The sequence below is a fragment of the Bipolaris maydis genome, assembly GCF_028858645.1.
Source record: "Bipolaris maydis strain C4 unplaced genomic scaffold PSV08scaffold_1, whole genome shotgun sequence".
NCBI lineage: Eukaryota > Fungi > Ascomycota > Dothideomycetes > Pleosporales > Pleosporaceae > Bipolaris > Bipolaris maydis.
In genome coordinates this window covers 2017646-2038001 of record NW_027093857.1, presented here as the reverse complement: position 1 = coordinate 2038001, position 20356 = coordinate 2017646, and the positions used below count along the sequence as shown (strand labels likewise).

The 20356-nt window shown below is 41.4% G+C and overlaps 3 protein-coding genes across 3 annotated transcripts; 1 reads left to right on the top strand and 2 right to left on the bottom strand.

Moving 5' to 3' along the window:
* Window positions 1-5034: 5034 nt before the first annotated feature.
* Window positions 5035-6061, top strand: PSV08DRAFT_257738 (uncharacterized protein; the record flags this gene model as incomplete). Its single annotated transcript, XM_066092479.1, has 5 exons — window positions 5035-5145; window positions 5307-5436; window positions 5580-5616; window positions 5682-5784; window positions 5881-6061. Coding segments are annotated over 3 exons (172 nt in total), but the record flags the coding sequence as incomplete, so codon positions are not given.
* Window positions 6062-17551: 11490 nt separating this feature from the next.
* Window positions 17552-18359, bottom strand: PSV08DRAFT_169912 (ras family-domain-containing protein; the record flags this gene model as incomplete). The annotated part of the gene is made up of 2 exons (XM_014222953.1): window positions 17552-18217; window positions 18282-18359. The coding sequence occupies 2 exons, from the start codon at window positions 18357-18359 to the stop codon at window positions 17552-17554; spliced, it is 744 nt and encodes a 247-aa protein (XP_014078428.1).
* A 337-nt stretch (window positions 18360-18696) lies between these two features.
* PSV08DRAFT_398103 (uncharacterized protein) lies at window positions 18697-19865 on the bottom strand (the record flags this gene model as incomplete). Its single annotated transcript, XM_014222952.1, has 2 exons — window positions 18697-19364; window positions 19828-19865. 2 exons carry the CDS (start codon window positions 19863-19865, stop codon window positions 18818-18820), a joined length of 585 nt encoding a protein of 194 aa, XP_014078427.1. The 3' UTR covers window positions 18697-18817.
* Window positions 19866-20356: the final 491 nt, after the last annotated feature.

Here is a 20356-nt window from a genome sequence, read left to right as displayed (position 1 = left end):
TAATTTAAGGTTACTTTCTTTAATAAAATAAAATTCTTAACTTAATTAAAAATATTATTAATATTATTATAATACTAGATATAATTTAGTTTTAATTTTTTCTTATACTATTTCTTTTACTCTAAGACTACCTTCTAAGATACTAAACTCTAAAAAAGCTAACTATAATAACTACTATAACTATAGTAAGCTTAAATACTATATAAGTAATTATCTAATCTTTAAGGTAAGAGAGATTAAAGCTAAAAAAGAAAAATTTATAAACGCCTAAGAATACTACTTAGACTTAAGCTAAATAAGAAATAATAAACTTAAAAAAACTCTATAGCTTAAGTATAAATAAGTATTACTTTACTAAGATTAACCTTTTAAACTTATTTAGAAAAAAATATTTTTATATTCTTATTAATTTATATTTAAAGAGCTCTAGTATTAGTTTATAATTATTAATTAATACTAAAGCTTAAGAGTTTCTTTTCTTAAATTCTATAATTACTTATTTAATTTCTAAGTTCTTTTAAGTCTCTATTTAAAAGCTACTCTTTGAAATTATAATAAAAGGATTTTAAAACTAAGTTTAAACTTAGATAAATAAGTATATCTAACTATATATCTATATTAATAGCTATAAGGTTCTTAATTATCTTTTTATTATTATAGATTTAGGTTTATAAGATTATATTATAAAAATAAAGTAGTTATAATATTTTTAACTTTAGCTAAATATAGCTTAGAGTAGAATTATATAGCTAGCTAAGTATCTTCTTATATATAATTTTACTCTTCTCTTTTAGTATAATTAAAATAACCTATATAGAATATAAATATAGAATTAAATATTTAGCGCTAAGATACTCTTTAGAAGAAGAATAACCATTAAAGATATACTAGCTCTTATTAAAGAAAAGTTTAATAAATTTATAGTTATTTTAAACTCTCTAAGATATACTTACTTTTACTACTAATTAAACTTCTTTTAGACTCTATTTAGACTTCTCTTATTATAACTCTATCTTCCTATATTATAGTTATTTCTACTAACGCTTTTTACTATACTATAAAATAAAAGAAAAATATATTCTTTACTACTAATATTTATAAAATTAATTAAATCTTATAAAAATAATTAGATAAAGATAATTCTAAGAATATAAAGCTTATTTAGAACTATCTTCTTCTTAAATATAATTCTTACTTTAATATATTTAGTAAATCTACTATAAATTAACTACTAAAATATTATTAATATAACTATAAGATTATACTTACTAATCTTCTTTTAAATTAGTTTAGCTCTTTATATAAGTAAAGTACTAAGAAGCTAAAAGCTATAAAAGTCTTTATATTAGAGAACTTATAAAAATAATATATTAACTTTAGTAGTAGCTTCTTTACTTTCTCTATTTTATATATTTAAAAGCTTAATAGTAATCTTTATATCTATGTTAATTACTATAGGCTTAACTTAATTATATAGAAAAACTTTTACTTAATTCTTTATATTAATAAATTATTAGCTTATACTTATAAAGCTAAAAATTTTATAAAGCTAAATATTTATATAGCTTTTAATAAGATTTAAATAAATCTTAACTCTAAAGAATATACTATATTCTAAACTTATTATAGAACTTATAAATTTAAGGTTTTACTTTTTAAACTATATAATAAACTAGCTATATATTAGCGCTATATAAATAATATACTAATTAAATTCTTAGACTTATTCTATATTATCTATTTAGATAATATTTTAATATACTTTAAGTTACTTAGAGATTATACTTAATATATATAGTAAGTACTAAAAAGGTTATAAGTAGCTAGTTTTTAAGTTAATATTAAGAAAAGTAAATTCTATATTACTTAGACTAAATACTTAAGTTATATACTAATAAACTAAAAATTAAAAGTAGATTTTAAAAAGGTAAAAGCTCTAAAGAACTAAAAACTACTTATAACTATTATAAGTATAAAGTTATTTTTAAGCTTTATTAAATTTTATTGGTAATTTATACTTAAATACTTATAAGTTACTAAACTACTTTTAGCTCTTTAGAGTCTCTTATATTTTTTTATATAAAATTTAGATTATTAAGCTACTTTTAATAAGTTAAAATCTACTCTTTTTTAAATACTAACTTTATATTACTACTAACTAGAGTATAATATAAAAGTAGAAATAAATACCTTTAATAGTATTATGGCTAGTATTCTCTCTTAACTTTAGCTTAATAATAAATAGTACTTAGTAGTATTTTTTAGTAAGGTTCTAGCTAAATTAGAACTAAATTAGAAGATCTATAATAAAGAACTATTTACTATAGTAATTACTTTTAGTAAATAATAACTTAAACTACTTTTTATTAAATTCTAAGTTAATATATATTTAGATTACTATTCTTTAAAATACTTTATAAGTACTAAGGTTTTAAATACTAAATAAGTAAGATAGGCTAAGGAGCTAGCTCTCTTTAATTGTCTTATTTATTATACGCCTAGTAAGAGTAACGCTTATATTAATATTCTCTTATAATAAGAATAAGATATAAAAAATTTTAAGTTTGCTTAAACTAATAATATATTATAAATTCTACTAAGACTATACTAACTAAATAATCAAATTAACTTTAACTTAGTAGAGATCTTTATAATCTAAAAGTATTAGTAACTTACTACTATTTTTACTATTAAACTTTTATTAAAGCTAATATTTTTAAACTCTTTTAAACTTATTAAAGCTATTCTATAACTTAACTATTCTTTCTTTTAAAAATAAAAAGTATTACTACTAAAAGAGTACTAACTTTATAGTAACCTTTTATTATATATAAATAGGCTATATATTCTCTTTAAGTTAATTCTTTATACTTATTTTATATAAGAAGTATATTATTAGATTTCTTTTACTTATTTTAGTACTAAGAAAACCTACTAGTTACTAGCTTAAAAGTACTATTAGAAAGATATAAAAGCTTCTTATAAAAAATATATATAAAACTATATAATATATTATAAGGCTTATTTAAGATAGATCTAAGTTTTTAGTATAATTTACTCTCTTCTTATTTTTAATAAGCTAATATAGTACTTATATATAGACTTTAAGAAGTTCTTTTAAGATATATCTAGTTATAATATAGTTATAGTTATTATTAACTACTTATTTAAGTAGGCTATCTTTATCTTTTATTATAAGACTATTATAGTAAGAGGTATAATTAAGCTATTTATTTAATAAGTATACTAATTTAGTTATATACTTAAAATAATTATCTTAGATAGAAGCTTATAGTTTATCTCTTAATTTTAGTTAAAATTCTATTAAATTCTAAACGTTAAAGTTAAACTATCTATAACTTACTATAAGAAAATAAATAGCTAAACTAAAATTATAAATAAGTATATTAACTAGAGACTACGCCTATTTATATTTTACTATTTAAATAACTAAAGTAAATTATTACCTCTAATTAATAGAGCCTTAATTTCCTTACTTTATTTCTTTATTAGAATATTTTTATACTAAATCCTATATAGAATAGAACTATAATAAAGCTAAAATTAAGACTAAGCTCTAAAACTCTCTTTTACTTCTAATAAGTTAAATTAAGTAGAAGCTTTTATATTAGTTAGCTAAATATATAAAGCTTAGAAAATTACTAAGAAATAACTTAAGAAAACCTAAGAATAGATATAAACTATAGTAAACTAGTAATAATATTTTATTAACTAAAAAGTAAAAGATTAAGTTTTCTTAAATACTTAAAATTTTAACTTAAACTATTTTAGTTAAAAGCTATTTAATAAATAAAAAAGACTATTTAAAATATTAGAATAGATAAGAAACTCTTATTAGCTTTAGCTACTAGAAAAGTTTTAAATTTATAATATCTTTACTCTAGAACTCTTATATAAAAACTTTTAGAATTCTCTTTTAAAATAAGAAGTATATAAATCTTTAAATATTCTAATCTATAGTATAGAAGAGTAAGAAGTTAAAAAAATCTTAGCTAGTAAGTTATATTATTTAAAGTTAAAGTATTAAGTAAAGTAGGTTAGATATAATCTAAACTTTACTTAGTACTTTACTTCTAACTTTATAAGAGTACTTTATAAACTTAAACTCTTTTATAAATAAAATTTAACTAAACTAAGATTACTTTAAGCCTTATTAAAGTAAATTTAAGCTTAAAAATAAGATAAAGATAATATAACTTTACTATAAGATAAATAAATTTAAAAGAAAGAAAAAGAAAATTAAGATTTATAATAGATATTTAAAATAGACTAAAAACTTTTATAAAAAGAACTTAAACCTCTACTTAAACTTTTTACCTTTACTTAGATCTTTAACTTAAAAGTAGTAGTAGTAGCGTTCTTCTTTATACTATAATAGTTAGAAATAAACTATATAACTATATTTAAATTCTTCCTCTTCTTACTACCTCTTCTTCTACTCTAATCTAACTAATAATAAGAAATAGAAGCTAGAGTAGCTATAAGGCTAGTAATAGCTTATTTTAGGCTTACTACCTAATTTTCTAAATAACTAAGTGTTACACGGGGTTGGGATCTATACTTCTCTTGCCGGGTCCCACACTAAGGCCGGTGAGCTTTACGCTAGTGTTCCGTGAAAGTTGTCTGGCGATGCAGTGGAGTGGAGTGCTTGATAAGAAGGTAACAATAGGTTTGACAACTATTAATCTATATCGCTATAGACCAACAGGTAACAATCTTGTTAAGTAAAGTAACTAGTAAGAAAGTACAATTTGAGTTGACCACAACGAGAGTAATAATGAAATCCATCCATCCTTATATCCTCATTGCTTCCAGTCCTGGCATCTGGCCAAGCCCTCGACATCTCTGATGTCGCTGGCATCTCCAGATGTCATGGCATCTCCTGAGGGTCTGGCATCTCCAGATGTCCTGTCTTGGCGAGATGCCAAGTCACGTGATCAGCGCCCCGCGTTGATCATTACCTTCTGACGTGGACGTCCATAGGCTCTCAGCCATCTCGTCATTTGTCAAGGAGAGAATCCTTCTTGTTACTTGTAACATTACCTCCCCTCTTAGGGCTATCGTCTCGATACCCTGGGATATTGTTTTCCCGTGCCGCGTGTTGAGACGCTGGCTGCATATAAGGTCGGTAGGCCCCGGGCCATTGTAACCGTCCCTTCCTGACTCTAGCCTTCCTAACCATGCCCAAGGTCCAAAAGCCCCGCGCCCCACGTCCTCAAACTTCGACTGAGCAGAAGCGTTCCCGGGCCACTCGCGTGGAGCAAGAAGGCCTTGAAATGGATTTTCGCTGTAAGCGTTGTGAAGAGAAGAAGTTGCGCTGCTTTGTTGAAACGACGTCCGGTCGTTGCGCTGGTTGCATTTCCGTCGGTGCTGAGTGCAGTCTTTTTGTTTCTGAGGAAGAGTGGGAGAAAGTTCGGGAGGAGCGTGAAGAGCGAGAGCTGGCTGTGGCTCGCCTTGAGGCACAGCTTTCTCAGCAAAAGCTCGAACTTCTGGAGGTAAAGAAGCGTGAACGGTCTTTCGCACGTCGCGATCTTGCGATAATCGCTGTTCAAGACCTGGCGAAAGAGCAGGCCGAGGGGAGCTCAGCCCCTGGGGGTACGGGCCTTCCTGTTGTCGAACCATCGCTATCCGGACCGTCGGCTGATCTGGGCGGGTTACAGGCTGATTACTACGATCCTTCTTTTGACTATTCCTTCCTCTTCGAGGGGCTTCCCCTTGCTTCTCCGGGTGCTTCCGATGGTATTTATATACCAGTGACTTGCAGTTCGTCAGGTTTCCTTCAGGTTCCCAAGTGTTATGGCTTTCGGGCCATCCTTGCCACTTAACCAAGTACTTCCACTGACTACCGATTTTCCGCAGGTCCTTAATTTCCTCGACCTCGTACTCGTCGTCTTCGAGCTCTATTTCCGTTGCTAGCTCGGCATCTGGAGGTGCTGGTTCCAGGAGTTTCTTGTGAAAGACAGGGTGGATTCGCATGCCTTGTGGGAGTTTCAACTTGTAGTTTACTTTTCCTATTTCCTCTAGGATTTCGAATGGTCCTATTCGGAGGTTGTCCAATTTTCTGCATGGTCGTTTAGTTTTCAGGTTTTGTCGTGACAAGAAAACTTTGTCCCCCTTCTTAAAGGTTGGTCCCTCAATCCTTAGTTTATTCGCTGCTTTGGATGTCGTGAGGTTTCGTTGAGCTATGTTTTTGCTCAATTCTTCGTGTAAATCTCGCATAAGCTTCGCTTTGTCGTCTGCTCCTACTGCGATACTTTCAATATCCTTTGGATCTCGGTGAGCTGTCGGCTCATATCCATAGTTCGCGTAGTGCGGCGAATGCTTCGTCGTTGCGGATTTCGTACTATTGTAGGCCAATTGTGCTGTTGGTAGCAACTCTACCCAGTTGTCTTGCAATTTGTTGGCGTACATTCGTAAGTACTGTTCTAATGTCTGGTTCGTGCGTTCCGTCTGGCCGTCTGTTTCCGGGTGAAAGCTTGTCGAAAGCTTCTTCTTAACACCTAACTTCGCCAGGAACGTGTTCCAGTATTTAGACGTAAACAGTTTATCACGATCGGTGATGAACTCTTCAGGTATCCCATGCTCTGACACTAGTGCTTTGGTGACTTCGTACGCGCATTCTTCTGCCGTAATGGTCTCTTCTGTAGGCACAAACTTTGCTGCCTTAGTTAATCGGTCCACGATTACTAGGATTGTGTCGCAAAATCGAGCTGATCCTGGTTCTAACGATCTCGGGAGCTTTACTATAAAGTCCATCGTTACGCTTGTCCATGGTCTAGATGGTGGCTGTAAGGGTTGTAACAGGCCGTAGGGCTTATGTCTCTTGGGCTTGTTCTGGTGACATGCCAAACAGTTGCCTAGTATTTCCTGCACCTTCGCTCGCAAGCGTGGTATCGCAAACACCTTAGCTAGTCGTCTAACCATTTCTTCGATTCCTGCATGTCCGTATTCTGGGGACTCGTGCAGTTCCTTTATGAGACTCGATCTCATGTGTGGAGGTACATATGTTCGATTCGTTGAAACCATATCTCGGTACTCTCGCTCGTTGTTCAACAGCTCGTCGGAGCCTGTTTCGTCGGGCTCGAACTGCCAGCTGGCTGCTCGTTGCTGCCATTCCTGCTGTAACGTTTCTACCTGCTCGGCCACCTTAGCTACCTTGGCTAGTTCCGGCTGGTTGTACTTCAGACTGCCGTCGGGCATCTGCCTCAGCATTGCTTCGTGGGGTTCCTTATGACCTTCTTCTCGTAAGTCGCTTCGTCGACTAAGGGCATCCGCTGCTCCGTTGAGCGTTCCGGCCCTGTGGGTGATTTTGAAGTCGAACTGGGCCAGCGTCTCTGCCCATCGTACTTGTCGTCGGTTGAGTTTCTTCGTTGTCATGAAACTTGTCAAGTTCTGGTGATCGGTAAAAACCTCGATCGTGTCGGGGAGTCCTAATAGGTACACCTCCCATTGTTCAAAGGCATCGACTACTCCAAGTAGTTCCTTATCGTGAACGTCGTAGTTGAGTTCTGCTCCTGAGAACTTCCGTGAATGGTAGAACACCGGTCTCCATTTCTTATCCGTGCACTGCTGTGACAATACAGCTCCGAGTGCGTAGTCAGACGCGTCGGTCTCGACTCTGGTGGGTCGTTGAGGGTTATACATCTCGAGTACTGGCGCCTCTAGGAATATCTGCTTGATTCGTTCAAAAGCCTCCTGATGTTCCTGTTCCCATTTGAAACCTATTTCCTTCTTCGTTATCTCCGTAAGGGGTGTCGTGATCTTCGAGTAATCTTTGATGAACTTTCGATAATAGTTCGCAAATCCTAAGAAGGATTGAACATCCTTGACTGTTTTGGGTTTTGGCCATTCCTGTACAGTCTGTATCTTCTTTGGGTTCATTTTCACTCCTTCGGTTGAGATGATAAATCCGAGGAACTCCGTTTCCTGCGTGTGAAACTCACACTTTCCTGGTTGAAGGTATAGCTTGTATTCCTTAAGCTTCCGTAAAACCTTCTTAACATGCTCGACATGTTCTTCGCGTGTGCCGCTGGAGTACACTAGTACATCGTCCAGATACGCGGTAACAAAGATTCCGAGGTATTCGTGGAGCGCGTTGTTGATGACTGATTGAAAGGTTGCCGGCGCATTCGTCAACCCGAATGGCATAACCGTATACTCGAACAGTCCATACTTCGTCTTAAACGCCGTCATCCACTCGTGACCTTCTTTGATCCTGATTCGGTAAAATCCTTCCCGAACGTCGAACTTCGTGAACCACTTAGCTCCTTGGAGTCGATCCATGAGCTCTGTAATCAGTGGTAAGGGATATCGATTCTTCCGAGTAACGCTGTTCAACCTTCTGAAGTCGACACACAGTCGCCACTTCCCGTTAGGCTTCTTTACGAACAATATAGGCGAGGCCATCGGGCCTGATCCTGGTCGGATAAATCCCTTCTTCAAGTTCTTCTGGAGGTAATCCCGCAGCTCAGCATCGTGCTCGGGCGCTATAGGGTACATTCCTCCTGGGCTCAACTTTGCTCCTTCCTCCAGGATGATCTCGTGATCCCAATCCTGGTGTTCTGCTAAGTCTGTTGCTTCGTTTTCCTCGAACAGTTCCTTGAACTCTGATGTTCGGTATTCTGCTGGAACCGCCAGCAGTGGTTCGTCATGAACGGACGCAACCTGTGGTACCGGTCCTTCCTTCGTGGTCGCGACCTGCCGTATCCAGATGACTCCTACTCTCTGAGGGTCCTTCGCATAGATTCTCGCGATCTTATGCGGCGAAATCACACCGAATCTCCCATCTGGGTTTGCGCGTTGATCCGTCGGGCGTGTTTCTCGTCGTACACCAGCAACCTTGTGCACAGGTTCTCGGCTGTGTATCGATTTCTTTTGCCAGTCGATGGCAGGGTTGTGTTCTAACAACCAGTCGTAGCCAATTATCATCTCGGTCTCACCAAGATCCATAATACTAATCTTCGTTCGGCTTTCTTGACCAGCCAGGCGTAACGATACGGCCTCGGTCTCAAGTCGAATCCAGCCGTTCCCGTATGTCGTGGGACTATCGTCGGCTAATACCACTCGCATCGGCACCTTCTTGGTCCGATAGGGTATGTTGTTCTTCTCCACCACTCGGGGTGAGATAACGGTTCGTGCGGCCCCACTGTCTATGAGCGCCGTCACCTCGTGTCCATCTATAAGTACCGTAGCCTGCAGCCGCAAATCCTGCGCTCCCAGTTCGCGTACCTCCTTGAGGGTCGTTTTAGGACTGCCTTCACCAGCGTGACCCTGTCCCTGGCGGCATCCTAGTTTTTTGTCTGCTTACCTTTCCTCTGTTTAGGAAAGTAGCCTTCGCCTTCCTTGGCGGCATAGTGTACTGTACACTGATCGTCGTAACAGAAGCTCCAATGGGTATTCTGGTGCGGTATATTATCCTTCGCAACCTTCCTCGTTGGTCCCGGCTTCTGCATTCTGTGAATCGGGCATCCGTCTGCCTCACAGATGTTTGCTGACAGGGTGCTATGGAGATAATCGTTTACTCCTCGAGCATCCTCAAACTGTTGTCGGTGGAAGGCGCATCCCTTCCTGCAATGCGTCCATAAGAGTCGTTCGTGGCTCTTTTCTTTGTTGGACCTTTCCTGACCCTGCCTAGGTACCCTAGTCGTCGTGACTCTTGGTCTTGCAGCTCTGTGCATCCTGCAGTTCTTCGCATTGCATTCCTCGGCGGATATCGTGCTATGGTAGTAGTCGTCTACCTTTCGAGCATTCCGTCGTTGTTCCCTGTGGAACTGGCAATTGGTCGTACAATTGGTCCAGCATAGCTCTTCGTGAGCTTCCTTTTCTCCTGGCTGGTGCATCTGACAATGTTGTACTCGACACTCGTTATGCCATAAGTTGATGTGGCAGCAATCGTCCTCGTTGTTCCTGGTTTCCTCTCGCTTCCTCAAGTGGTAATCGCACTGTCTTGGGCAGTCAACCCAACGTAGGCGCTCGTGTTGCTCCATTCGTTCCTTGAACGTCCGAGGCGTCTCCTCGTCATCAGATTCCTTGAATCTGGGTTGTTCCTGGGCAGCCCTGCAGGCGATCTCCTCTGCTCGGGGTCCCGTGATTGTGATTCGTCCTTCGATATCGCAATCGTTGGCTTGGTGCCTGGTATTTCCACAAATCCAGCACTGTTGGTCTCTTAGGCGGCGTAATACTTCTGCCCCTTCAACCTGCCAATCCGTTGGTAGTGGTTCGTCCCACTTGAAGTCTTTGAGTCCGAGTGCCTCTTTCACCATTTCGAATTCCTCCTCCATGACTTCTTCGTATGTCTTGCTGAGGAAGGCCTCATAATCGGCCTGTCTTGCCTCGTCGTATAAGTCTAAATCGCTGAGGGTTTCGTCTGGCTCCTCGGTCGGGTAGGGTGTTGCTATCCGTAGCATCCCGATCTTGACCGCTCCTTGCTTGACTTCGTTCTTCGGGCAGTCCCTGCGGAAGTGTCCTACTTCGCCGCAGCGGAGGCATGCCTTACTGTCGTAACGCTTCTGGCGTTCTTCCTTGGAAAGACCGTCGTTAAACTTTCCTCGGGTCTTGTTCTTATCCTTAGACTTGTCTTGTACTTTGCCGGTCATGTACGTGTCTCCGTCGTGATCCTTGTTGCTCCGATACCTTCGGGTGTTGGCAAAGGGTGGCCCTGGTCGATATCCTCTCTGGGCTTCCTTCCGTTCCCATAATCGCGTGTCGATTCTTGTTGCCAACTCGATCAACGAGTACAAATCCTTTGGCTTGTCGTAGTGTACAAGTTCGTCCTTGATGTTTTCCTTCAGACCTGCTTCGTATACCGTCCGGAGTGCCGAATCGTCCCAATTAATTCGCGCTTGTAGTTGCTTGAACTCCGCCGTATAGGCCGAAACTGCTTTGGTCTGCCTCAGGCGAGATATCGCTTTCTCCGCCTGGCTTTCCGCGTCTACCTCCCCAAAGATGCGTCCCATTTCCTCCTTGAAGTTGGCCCAACTGCTGAATAAGGTACGCGTCTCGTCCTTAGTTCCCTTGTTGTTGATGTCCAATAGAAAATCCTCCACGTAGGGTTGCATCCAACTGGCTGCTTTTCCTTTTAGGTGAGAGTTGGCCATGAGTATCTTTTCTGCATCGTTAGGTACCTCGTGGTATCCGCAGTATAACTCAATGTTGGTGAGGAACGTTCGTAACCCTTCGCGGTTACCATCGTATTTGTCTGGGGTTGCCATCTTGGGTTTCTGGATAGGCTTTTCGTTTGGTGTGGCCATCAGCTGGCTCGTGAGCTGATTGATCATCGCTTGCATCTCGGCCATCTGCCGTGCATGGATCTCGGCCTGTCGCCTAAGACTATGAACCATTTGCCTAGGGTTATCCATTGTCTCCTCCTCATCGTCGCTGGGAGTCAACATCTCGTCGTCGATTGCTGGGTTAGGCATCGGTCCGGGACCTTGAACTGGTCCACCGGCACTAGCCTGTGACTGAGAGTGGTTGTGAGACATCGTAAGTCTTAATCGGGCGTCCTAATGTTAATCTTCCTAAGTCCACTGAATCCGTGGGTGGTCAAAGTGTTACACGGGGTTGGGATCTATACTTCTCTTGCCGGGTCCCACACTAAGGCCGGTGAGCTTTACGCTAGTGTTCCGTGAAAGTTGTCTGGCGATGCAGTGGAGTGGAGTGCTTGATAAGAAGGTAACAATAGGTTTGACAACTATTAATCTATATCGCTATAGACCAACAGGTAACAATCTTGTTAAGTAAAGTAACTAGTAAGAAAGTACAATTTGAGTTGACCACAACGAGAGTAATAATGAAATCCATCCATCCTTATATCCTCATTGCTTCCAGTCCTGGCATCTGGCCAAGCCCTCGACATCTCTGATGTCGCTGGCATCTCCAGATGTCATGGCATCTCCTGAGGGTCTGGCATCTCCAGATGTCCTGTCTTGGCGAGATGCCAAGTCACGTGATCAGCGCCCCGCGTTGATCATTACCTTCTGACGTGGACGTCCATAGGCTCTCAGCCATCTCGTCATTTGTCAAGGAGAGAATCCTTCTTGTTACTTGTAACACTAAGGTAGCCCTAAATCTCTACTAGAACTTAGTAGCTAGTAGCTAATAGCTATATAACTAATAACTTCTTCTTTTAACTATAAGTTACTTAGACTTAGTAGACTAATACTAAAATAGTCTCTTCTACTATTGTCTTAGTAGAGTAATAGTTATAATTTAAGTTTTTACTCTTATAAGTAGTAATATAATAATTTATAGTAGTAATAAAATCTATAAACTTATTAATAATATACTCTAGAACTTAACTAAGTTAGTAAACTATTATTACTAATTAAAGTAGTTAAATTTATAAGTAAGCACTTCTTTTTCTACTAAGTATAATAATTATACTTTTTAGACCTCTTTAAGTTAAAGTTATAATTAACGTTAAAGACGCTATATATAAAAGTATAAAGTAAATAAAGATAAATATAGTAATATACCTCTAGTAACGTACTAGTAAGATAGCGAAGTAGTATAATATATATATATATATAGATATAGAAAAAGTTTTATTATTATAAATATAGAGGTAAGGTAGCGTAGTATTAATATATTCTATAGGTAAATAAATAGACTAATATTATATATATAGAAAAACACTAGCCTCTATTCTAAATTAAGTAAAATAGTAAGTAGTAATATTATAAGTAAAAGGTTTAGAGGGTTTTATAGTAAAAGTTCTTAATAGCTTAAAATAAGCTATTAAAGAAAGGGGGGGTAGTGTAATAGCTAAGCTACTAATATAACTAATATCTAAATAAAGTCTAAACTAGTTTCTCTTAGCGATTAGTAGAAACTATAAAGATATAAAAGCCTACTATCTATAATAGCTTATCTAGGAGTTTTTTAATATCCTTTCGTATAAGGCTTATAGGTGTTAAATTAAATCTTAGATTACTTATATTCTACGTACTTTTATATGCCTCTAAAGTGACCCTACGTTTAAAACAGATCTAATTTATCTTACTTACGCCGTTATATAGGCGGGTAAGAGACGCTAATACGCGCCGCTAACGTATATAAAATACCACACTTAAGGTTATAAAAGAACTTAATATAGATTATAATAGACTACCTTATAATAAGATATAATTATATTATCTCTTATTATTAAAGCTTAATTGTGCAGAATGTCGCGTTAAGTCTAGTGGGGCGGCTAGCTTACTATTCCAGCCAGCTTACTAATCCCGCACGTTAATAGGGAGATCGTAGACTTATCTATAAGCATTGGGATCCTACTAGTCATTTTCGGCGTATAGGGACGAACGTTAGCCTAATTGTTATCCCACACAGGACACGGACCCGCCTGGTATACGCTTGTCCAAAACTAGTTAGGATGTGTCTATATCGTGCGTTGATTGGCCTGAGTGTTTGAAAGAAGACGTATCGCTGATAGAAACTAATACTCTTTGGCCAAGATCACCGCTAAGTGATAGAGGCTTAGCGTGGGATTAGAGATGGCCTGCTTGCAGAAACCGGAAGCTGCAACTGCATGAGAGTGTACATCTGGAGGTATTGATAAAGTTGATGCTGCTGTCCTTCGCGATGGTTGGTACGATCAGGGTTGACGTGAAACTTAGACGTCCCAAGCGCCAGGCCAGCATCTTCGAGACTAGTTCGGTGTGGACAACGACACCCGCTTTAAGCTCGGCCATATAGTGGTCGGCCACCCCACCACAACGCCTAACTCTCGTGTATATTCTCAACACCACACATCCAGAATGGATCCCCGCGAGCAAGCTATACAACCTGCTATTAGAGATATGAATTCTGGTGTTTTTACTAGTCAGCCGAAGGCCGCTCAGGCATATGGTATTCCGCTATCTACACTTCAAGAACGTCTCCAAGGCCGACAACCTAACACGATAGCTTATTAACACCAGCAGCGATTGACTCTAGAATAAGAGCACTTTCTATTAGAGTAGATACTCGAAGAAGACTCACGCGCATAATCGCCATCTCATCTACGCGTGCGAGAAATGGCTACTAGAATCCTACATATGAATGGCGACCACCAGCCACTTGGCCAACTATAAGTATCTCACTTTGTCGCCCGTAACCCACGCGTCGCATCGATAGTCGGCTGAAAGATTGAGAACGCACGTACTACTGGTGCCAACTACGAGACCGTGAAAGCTTTTCTTAAGCTCTTCGAGCGTACGCGTATAGAGCTAGGCATACACTATCAAGATATATAGAATATGGATGAGACTGGAGTAGCGCTAGGGTGCTCGCAAGCTCTTCAAAGAAGAAAGCTTACGTCAAGTCTCCGGAGGATCGTGAGTGGGTATCAATGATTGAGACCGTCTCCGCCACAGGCGCCAAGCTCCAGTGCCTAGTTATCTTCAAGAGCAAGCATCTTCAGACTACGTGGTTTCTAACTACTAGTACACTAAACCGGCTATACACTACCTCAGAAAATGGATGGACATCAAATTCAATTGGATTTAAGTGGCTACAGCGCATCTTTATGCCAAATACTACGCCCGTCAATGGTGGATATCGACTACTCCTTCTGGACGGACATGGCTCCTATATACCGATTGACTTCATGTGGCCCTGTAAGACTAATAAGATTCAGCTGCTGTATCTTCCCGCGCATGCCTCCCACTTGCTACAGCCACTAGATCTAGCTCCCTTCTCTGTACTCAAGTTTCGCTATCGTAACCAGATCCGAGCACTCTCAGCGCTTGATAACGCAGCACTAGTGAAGAAAGAACGCTTTATTATATTATACAACCAAGCTAGAGCAGAAGCACTCTCAGAGCGCGTGATTAGAGCTAGCTAGAGGGCTGCTGGGCTCTGCCTATACAATCCAGACGTTGTACTACTCTCATCCCAAGTAACTAGCCGACCAGTTACTCCACCAGCAGCTAGCCAAGCACCAGCTGTATCAGAACAAGGCTTATATACTCCTTAAAGCTCACAGGCTCTACGTAAGGCTCAGCAGTAGCTACTATCGTTAGAATCTCTCTTACGAAGCACCCGGCTTGTGCTAAGCAAGGCAGGCAAGGCTATTGCAGAGGCAAATACTAGAGCTGCTCTACTTATAGCTGAAAACCAACGACTTAAATATCAACTAGATAGATACCAGACTACTCGTGTACGAAAGCGAGTTCAAGTTGATCTAAATGAGCGCTTTAGGAATGTTAAGAGTATCAAGGCTGCTATTGACCGAGTAGTAGCTCTATAGGCACAACGGACAAGTTTTTCAGCCGAAAAAGCAGCTGAAAAGGTAGTAATAGCATCAGCAGCTCTTACTCCTAGCTCTTTGTGTACTGAGTGGCAAATATAATTATTGTTGTTGAGAAAATTGCGAATCTAAACTGTGTTATAGGGTGGCCGACCACTATGCAACACTGCAACGCTACAGACACTACAGAGGTGCCATACGTGGCGAAGTATTATAAGTCCCTGAGCGCAATGCTAGCGCCTTGTGCGAGTGAAAAATCGTATCCAACAAGGAGAGAGCCCGCTTGGGCATGAACGCGTCCTAATAAGGCGGATTAGAGCGTGCCCTCTACCAAAGAAGCAGGGTGTGGAAGGCAGAGTAACTAGAGCTGAGTTTACGGCGTAGAAGCTTATGTAAACTGCTTTAATCAAGTTACAGGTGAGGTAGTGCGGTGTAGACGCATCAATGCCTTAGTGATTTAGAGAGAAAAAAGAGAAAGTAAACGGGTTAATTAATTAGCTCTATAAGGGGCTGAACCTCGCGAGGGGAGAACGCCCCTTCTTTAACCGTAGTTGTGCTTCTGATGAAGCTAGTGCAGTAAGTATTAATGAAATCTAGATATAGTGGACGATAGGCATCCCGCTAGTATATCTATCGCTGTTATTTTGTATGGCGTTACAGGAAGAAGTTCAAAGATGTATGGATTGCTGGTGCTCAGCGTGTGCGAGGACTGGGGTAACCAGGCTCTATCAGGAGCGAAGAATTCTGAGCGAGGCGGCCTGATTCTTCCAAGCGGACAGCTGCTATGAGAAAACTGCCGCTTGAAGGATGGTTCAGTCGTGTAGGGAGGGGGCGGCGACTAGGCGCAGACGAGGGGTTACAGATAGAATAAATGAGAGTAGAGAGTATGAGACAAAAAAGAGGATAGAAAATAACGTTAGATGAAGACCTTTTATAAGAAACGTTGGAGACTAGTTCCCTATTCGAGCATAGTGCAAAAACCATGCACGAGGTCCAGATTACCCAAATAGGGCGCATCAATTTTCTAATAAAGGCGTGCCGTCTGATTGTTTACTAGTATAAAAGGTTTAAAACTATATTACTAAGCTATAATAAAAGAATATCTTATATTCTATATTATGTTATATATAGTACTTGATAGGATATGATAGAATTCTTATGATATACGTAACTTATCTTACAGTAGCGTTCTACTAAGACTATAGAACGTAGGGCGCTTATATATTATTAGTCTCTATACTCTTATTACTTCGTAAGGCCTTAGTATAGGCTTGTTCCTTTATTCTTCCTTTATCTTCTAGTTGTCCCTTCATTAGGTTTGTAATAGCTAACTCTTACTACTCTCTACCTATATCTAATTCTACCTAAACGTCTTGTAGTAGCTAAGCTACGAATAAACAACTTCAAGGTTGATTTTGTTAATACTTTATTCTACTAGGTTAGAGTGTAACCTACTATTCCTTTCTAAGATAGTTAATCTAATACGCTTTATAGCAAAAAGAGGGGGAAAAATTCAAGGAATAGAGAATAGTAGATAGTATTAGAGGTCCTTCTCTATAGAAATCTCGAAGATAAATAAAAGAGATTGTAAGTTCAACTTATACCAACTTATAAAGTAGAGTAGAATGGGATAGAGTAGAGAGATTAATAGTAAAGAGGTGAAGAGTTAGGGGAATGACGGTGAAGAGAACAAGAGTGAAGAGATTGGGAATAGTTGAAGTGTAGGTATGGAATGAGTAGTAAGGTATGTTAGCAGAAGAAGGTAATGCACTTGTGGTTTTGGACGTGTATATGTTAGAACAAAGATTGACGTTGAATTCAAAAAGGTATCTCGGGCGTTAGAAGAATGTACCCAAACTGAGCCGATGACTTTTTCCGTCCGTTTCCAGGTTTTGAGACTTCCCGATGCCATCCGCTAACCAAAAAACTCACATGCTACCACAGTATCGTCTTGGGGTTTGTCAACAAGCGTATGCTTGCAACACGCCCACGGGCAACCCACTAATCAAATCAGCCGTACAGTGTCGTGCGAGATGTCAGTGCTGCGCGGACTTTGGTCGTTAAGGAAATAAGAATAGGCTAATGTTCATAGTACTCCAGATACTCCATGGGTCTCATGCAAAACCAAAAGCAAGACCCGTCGATGCAAACGCCGCTCATATGCCGACGCCTTATTGAGTGCTTTCTATCAGTGGTGGCGGCGGATGATGTGGAACAAGTCGCAGCCGGTTATTGTGCTGTAAATCCAAATATATATCGGAAGGTGTATCGTGGGCTAGAGGGTGAAGAAACAAACGTGGCACCTCACAGGATGACGCATTTGGGTTTGTCCTTGCCGCGCTTGTTGCCTCCGGTCATGCCAGCACCGCGTGTGCGTCGATCGCCTCCGCCTCGTGAGCGATCCTTCTCGGAGTAGCCGGGGCGCGCCCGAGGTTCTTTTCGGTCGGTTGGGGAGCGGCCAGTGCCCTGGTGTCGTTGTCGTCGGAGCTGTCTGACTACATCAAAGAAGGCCTTTTCGACGTTGACGCAATTCTTGGCAGAGGCCTCGACAAAGTCGCAGCCGAGGTCCTTTGCAAGAGCTTGTCCCTCTTGGGTCGACACTTCACGTTCGGTGACGCGGTCGCACTTGTTGCCAACGAGCATGACGGGCGCCTGACCAAACATGGGGGCAGATGCAGTCATGGGTGAGCCAGGGTAAGTGGGTGAGCCTGCCATGGAAGATTCCTTGACGCGTTGTATTTGGCTGTGGAAGCGTTGTATGCGGGCAAAAGAGGAGCGCGATGAGATGCTGTAGACGAGCACAAAGCCCTCACCGTCGCGTATCCATTGGTCTCGTAAGGCAATGTACTCTTCTTGGCCGGCTGTATCGAGCACCTCGAGCATGCACGACTGACCGTCAATCTGCACCTGCTTTCGATACGAGTCCTCGATGGTAGGATCGTATGTCTCAACAAAGTGGTTCAAGCACAGCTGGCAAAGGTCAGCTTTGTCAGACACAGAGTGGAAGGGACAAGGGGAAGGGGAATTCAGGTACCTGTATAGTCAGGGCGGTCTTTCCAACACCTCCGTCGCCCAGCACCACCAATTTGTACAAAGTCATTTTCCCTGCCATGGCGGCGGTAGTGAAGTAGATGTAGTGGTAGTGTGTAGTATGCGCCGATGCTACGGGCAAGGCAAAGATCAGGTTGTGTAGGAAAACGGGCAAGGTGCGAGGCCCGGGGGTTTTTTTTTTCAAGTTTTATTTTTTTTTCACAGAATCTCGAAGATGAAAGTAGCAGTTTCGTAGCCGACGGGTAGGCTCAGCTTAGGTTGCGATGCCACGGAGAAGGGGGGCGAGGAGAGGGGGAGAAGGAGGGATAGGGAGAGGCAGGGAGGAAGCGAGAGTCCAAACGAGCGCGCGAGACCAAGGGGGCGGCGCAGGTAGGATGAGTGTCGTCGGGGGTCGTGGTCGTGGTCGTGTCCGACGGCGGTCGACACTCGCACAGCAGGACAGGTGCGCGTGTCGACGGGCTGGGGGAGGCAGTGGAGGATCGAAGAGGGCGCGGTGAGGACAATGGTTGCACAGGCAGATTACGAGGCGGAAGCGTGGCGTGTGCCGCAGGGTGGATGCGGAAACGGCGGCGGCAGAAGCGAGCGGGGAGGGAGGTGATGGGCCTGAGGCAGCTTGGACAGGCGAAGGCGAGGAGAGGAGAGGTAAAGTGAAGCGAGGCGCGGCGCGGCGCAGCGACAAGAGGGCGACAAGAGGGCGGCGGCAGCAACAGCGGCGGCGGCGGCGGCAGCACCAGCAGCGACAGCGACAGCGACAGCGACAGCGGGAGCACCAGCACCAGCACCAGCACCAGCAGCGAGGCCAAGGGCTGCAGGCAGGGAGAGATGAGCGGATGGGTGAGTGGGTGGATGGGGTGGATGGGTGGACGGGTGGACGGACGGACAGGCAGGCAGGCAGGCAGAACAGACGGACAGACAGACAGACAGACAGAATGACGGACGGACAGGGTCGAGATCAAGGGAGATGTTGGGCGAGCCGTGGCAGTCTTGGTCAGGGTTCTCTGGCTGCAGTGGCTCGTGTGCCCACGTGAAGAGAGCGCTGCTCCGGCCGGGCGGGCACTGGCTCAGCCTGTGCGCAAATCACCTATCAACCGCCTCCTCCACCACCACCACTACTAGTATTATTATTATTATTACTACTACTACCAACACCACCACCACAACGACGACGACGACGACGACAACAACAACAACAACAACAACAACAAGAATAATAATAATAACAATATTAACACAACAACAGTCACGTCGGGCAGGGCCTGCGGGCAGTGACACACGCGGCAGGCGAGGGCGGGACAGGCAGTCAAGGTGACGGCAGGAGTGGACGAGGTCAAAAGAAACACGCCATTAGGTCAACATGGGCGGCCGGCGTTTTTGAAGTTGGCTCCCTTGTCTTGGGCTGCCCGACCTCCGCATGCGCCTATTCCTGTCCAGGCTGCGCTGTCGACAAGCAGCAGCATCTGCCGTTGCCTTGTGTATATATGCATGTATGGATGTAGTAGTATGTATCCATGCACGTACTCGCCACATACCTGTATGCGTCTGAGTAACTTTGTCCAAGTTTACACATGTCCGGATATATATATAGATAGATATGTGGCTCTAAATATATGTACATGTACATATATGTCAATGTGCTCTCTATTTAAATAGAGCCGTGCATGGTTTGCATGCTCCGAGGGCCAATATATGGGCTTGGTCCATGGGCCCATGGTGCTGGAAACAAGGCACTGCTCTCTGCCCGTTGTGCCCCCTCCTTCCTTGTCAAACGCCATCTTAGCACGCGTGCTAACGCGAGTGCTCGGCACTACGGGTGCGTGCCGCGGAGAGAGGCAGCCCAAGTATGTACGTAGTTGGATACTGGCCTTGCTGCCCTCTGCTCTGCGACAGGCTGGTGTCGCTGTGATTCGACGGCAGGGGCCGTGGTAAGTCCGCTTCACTGCAGACCAAATAGCCGTCGCCCGGGACGCGCCTCGGCGCCCCAATGAGCCAGGCCAGATGGGTGCAAGTAGAGTGGGCGCATGTACTCATGGCTGCGGATTCAGATGGGCAGTGCTGTCA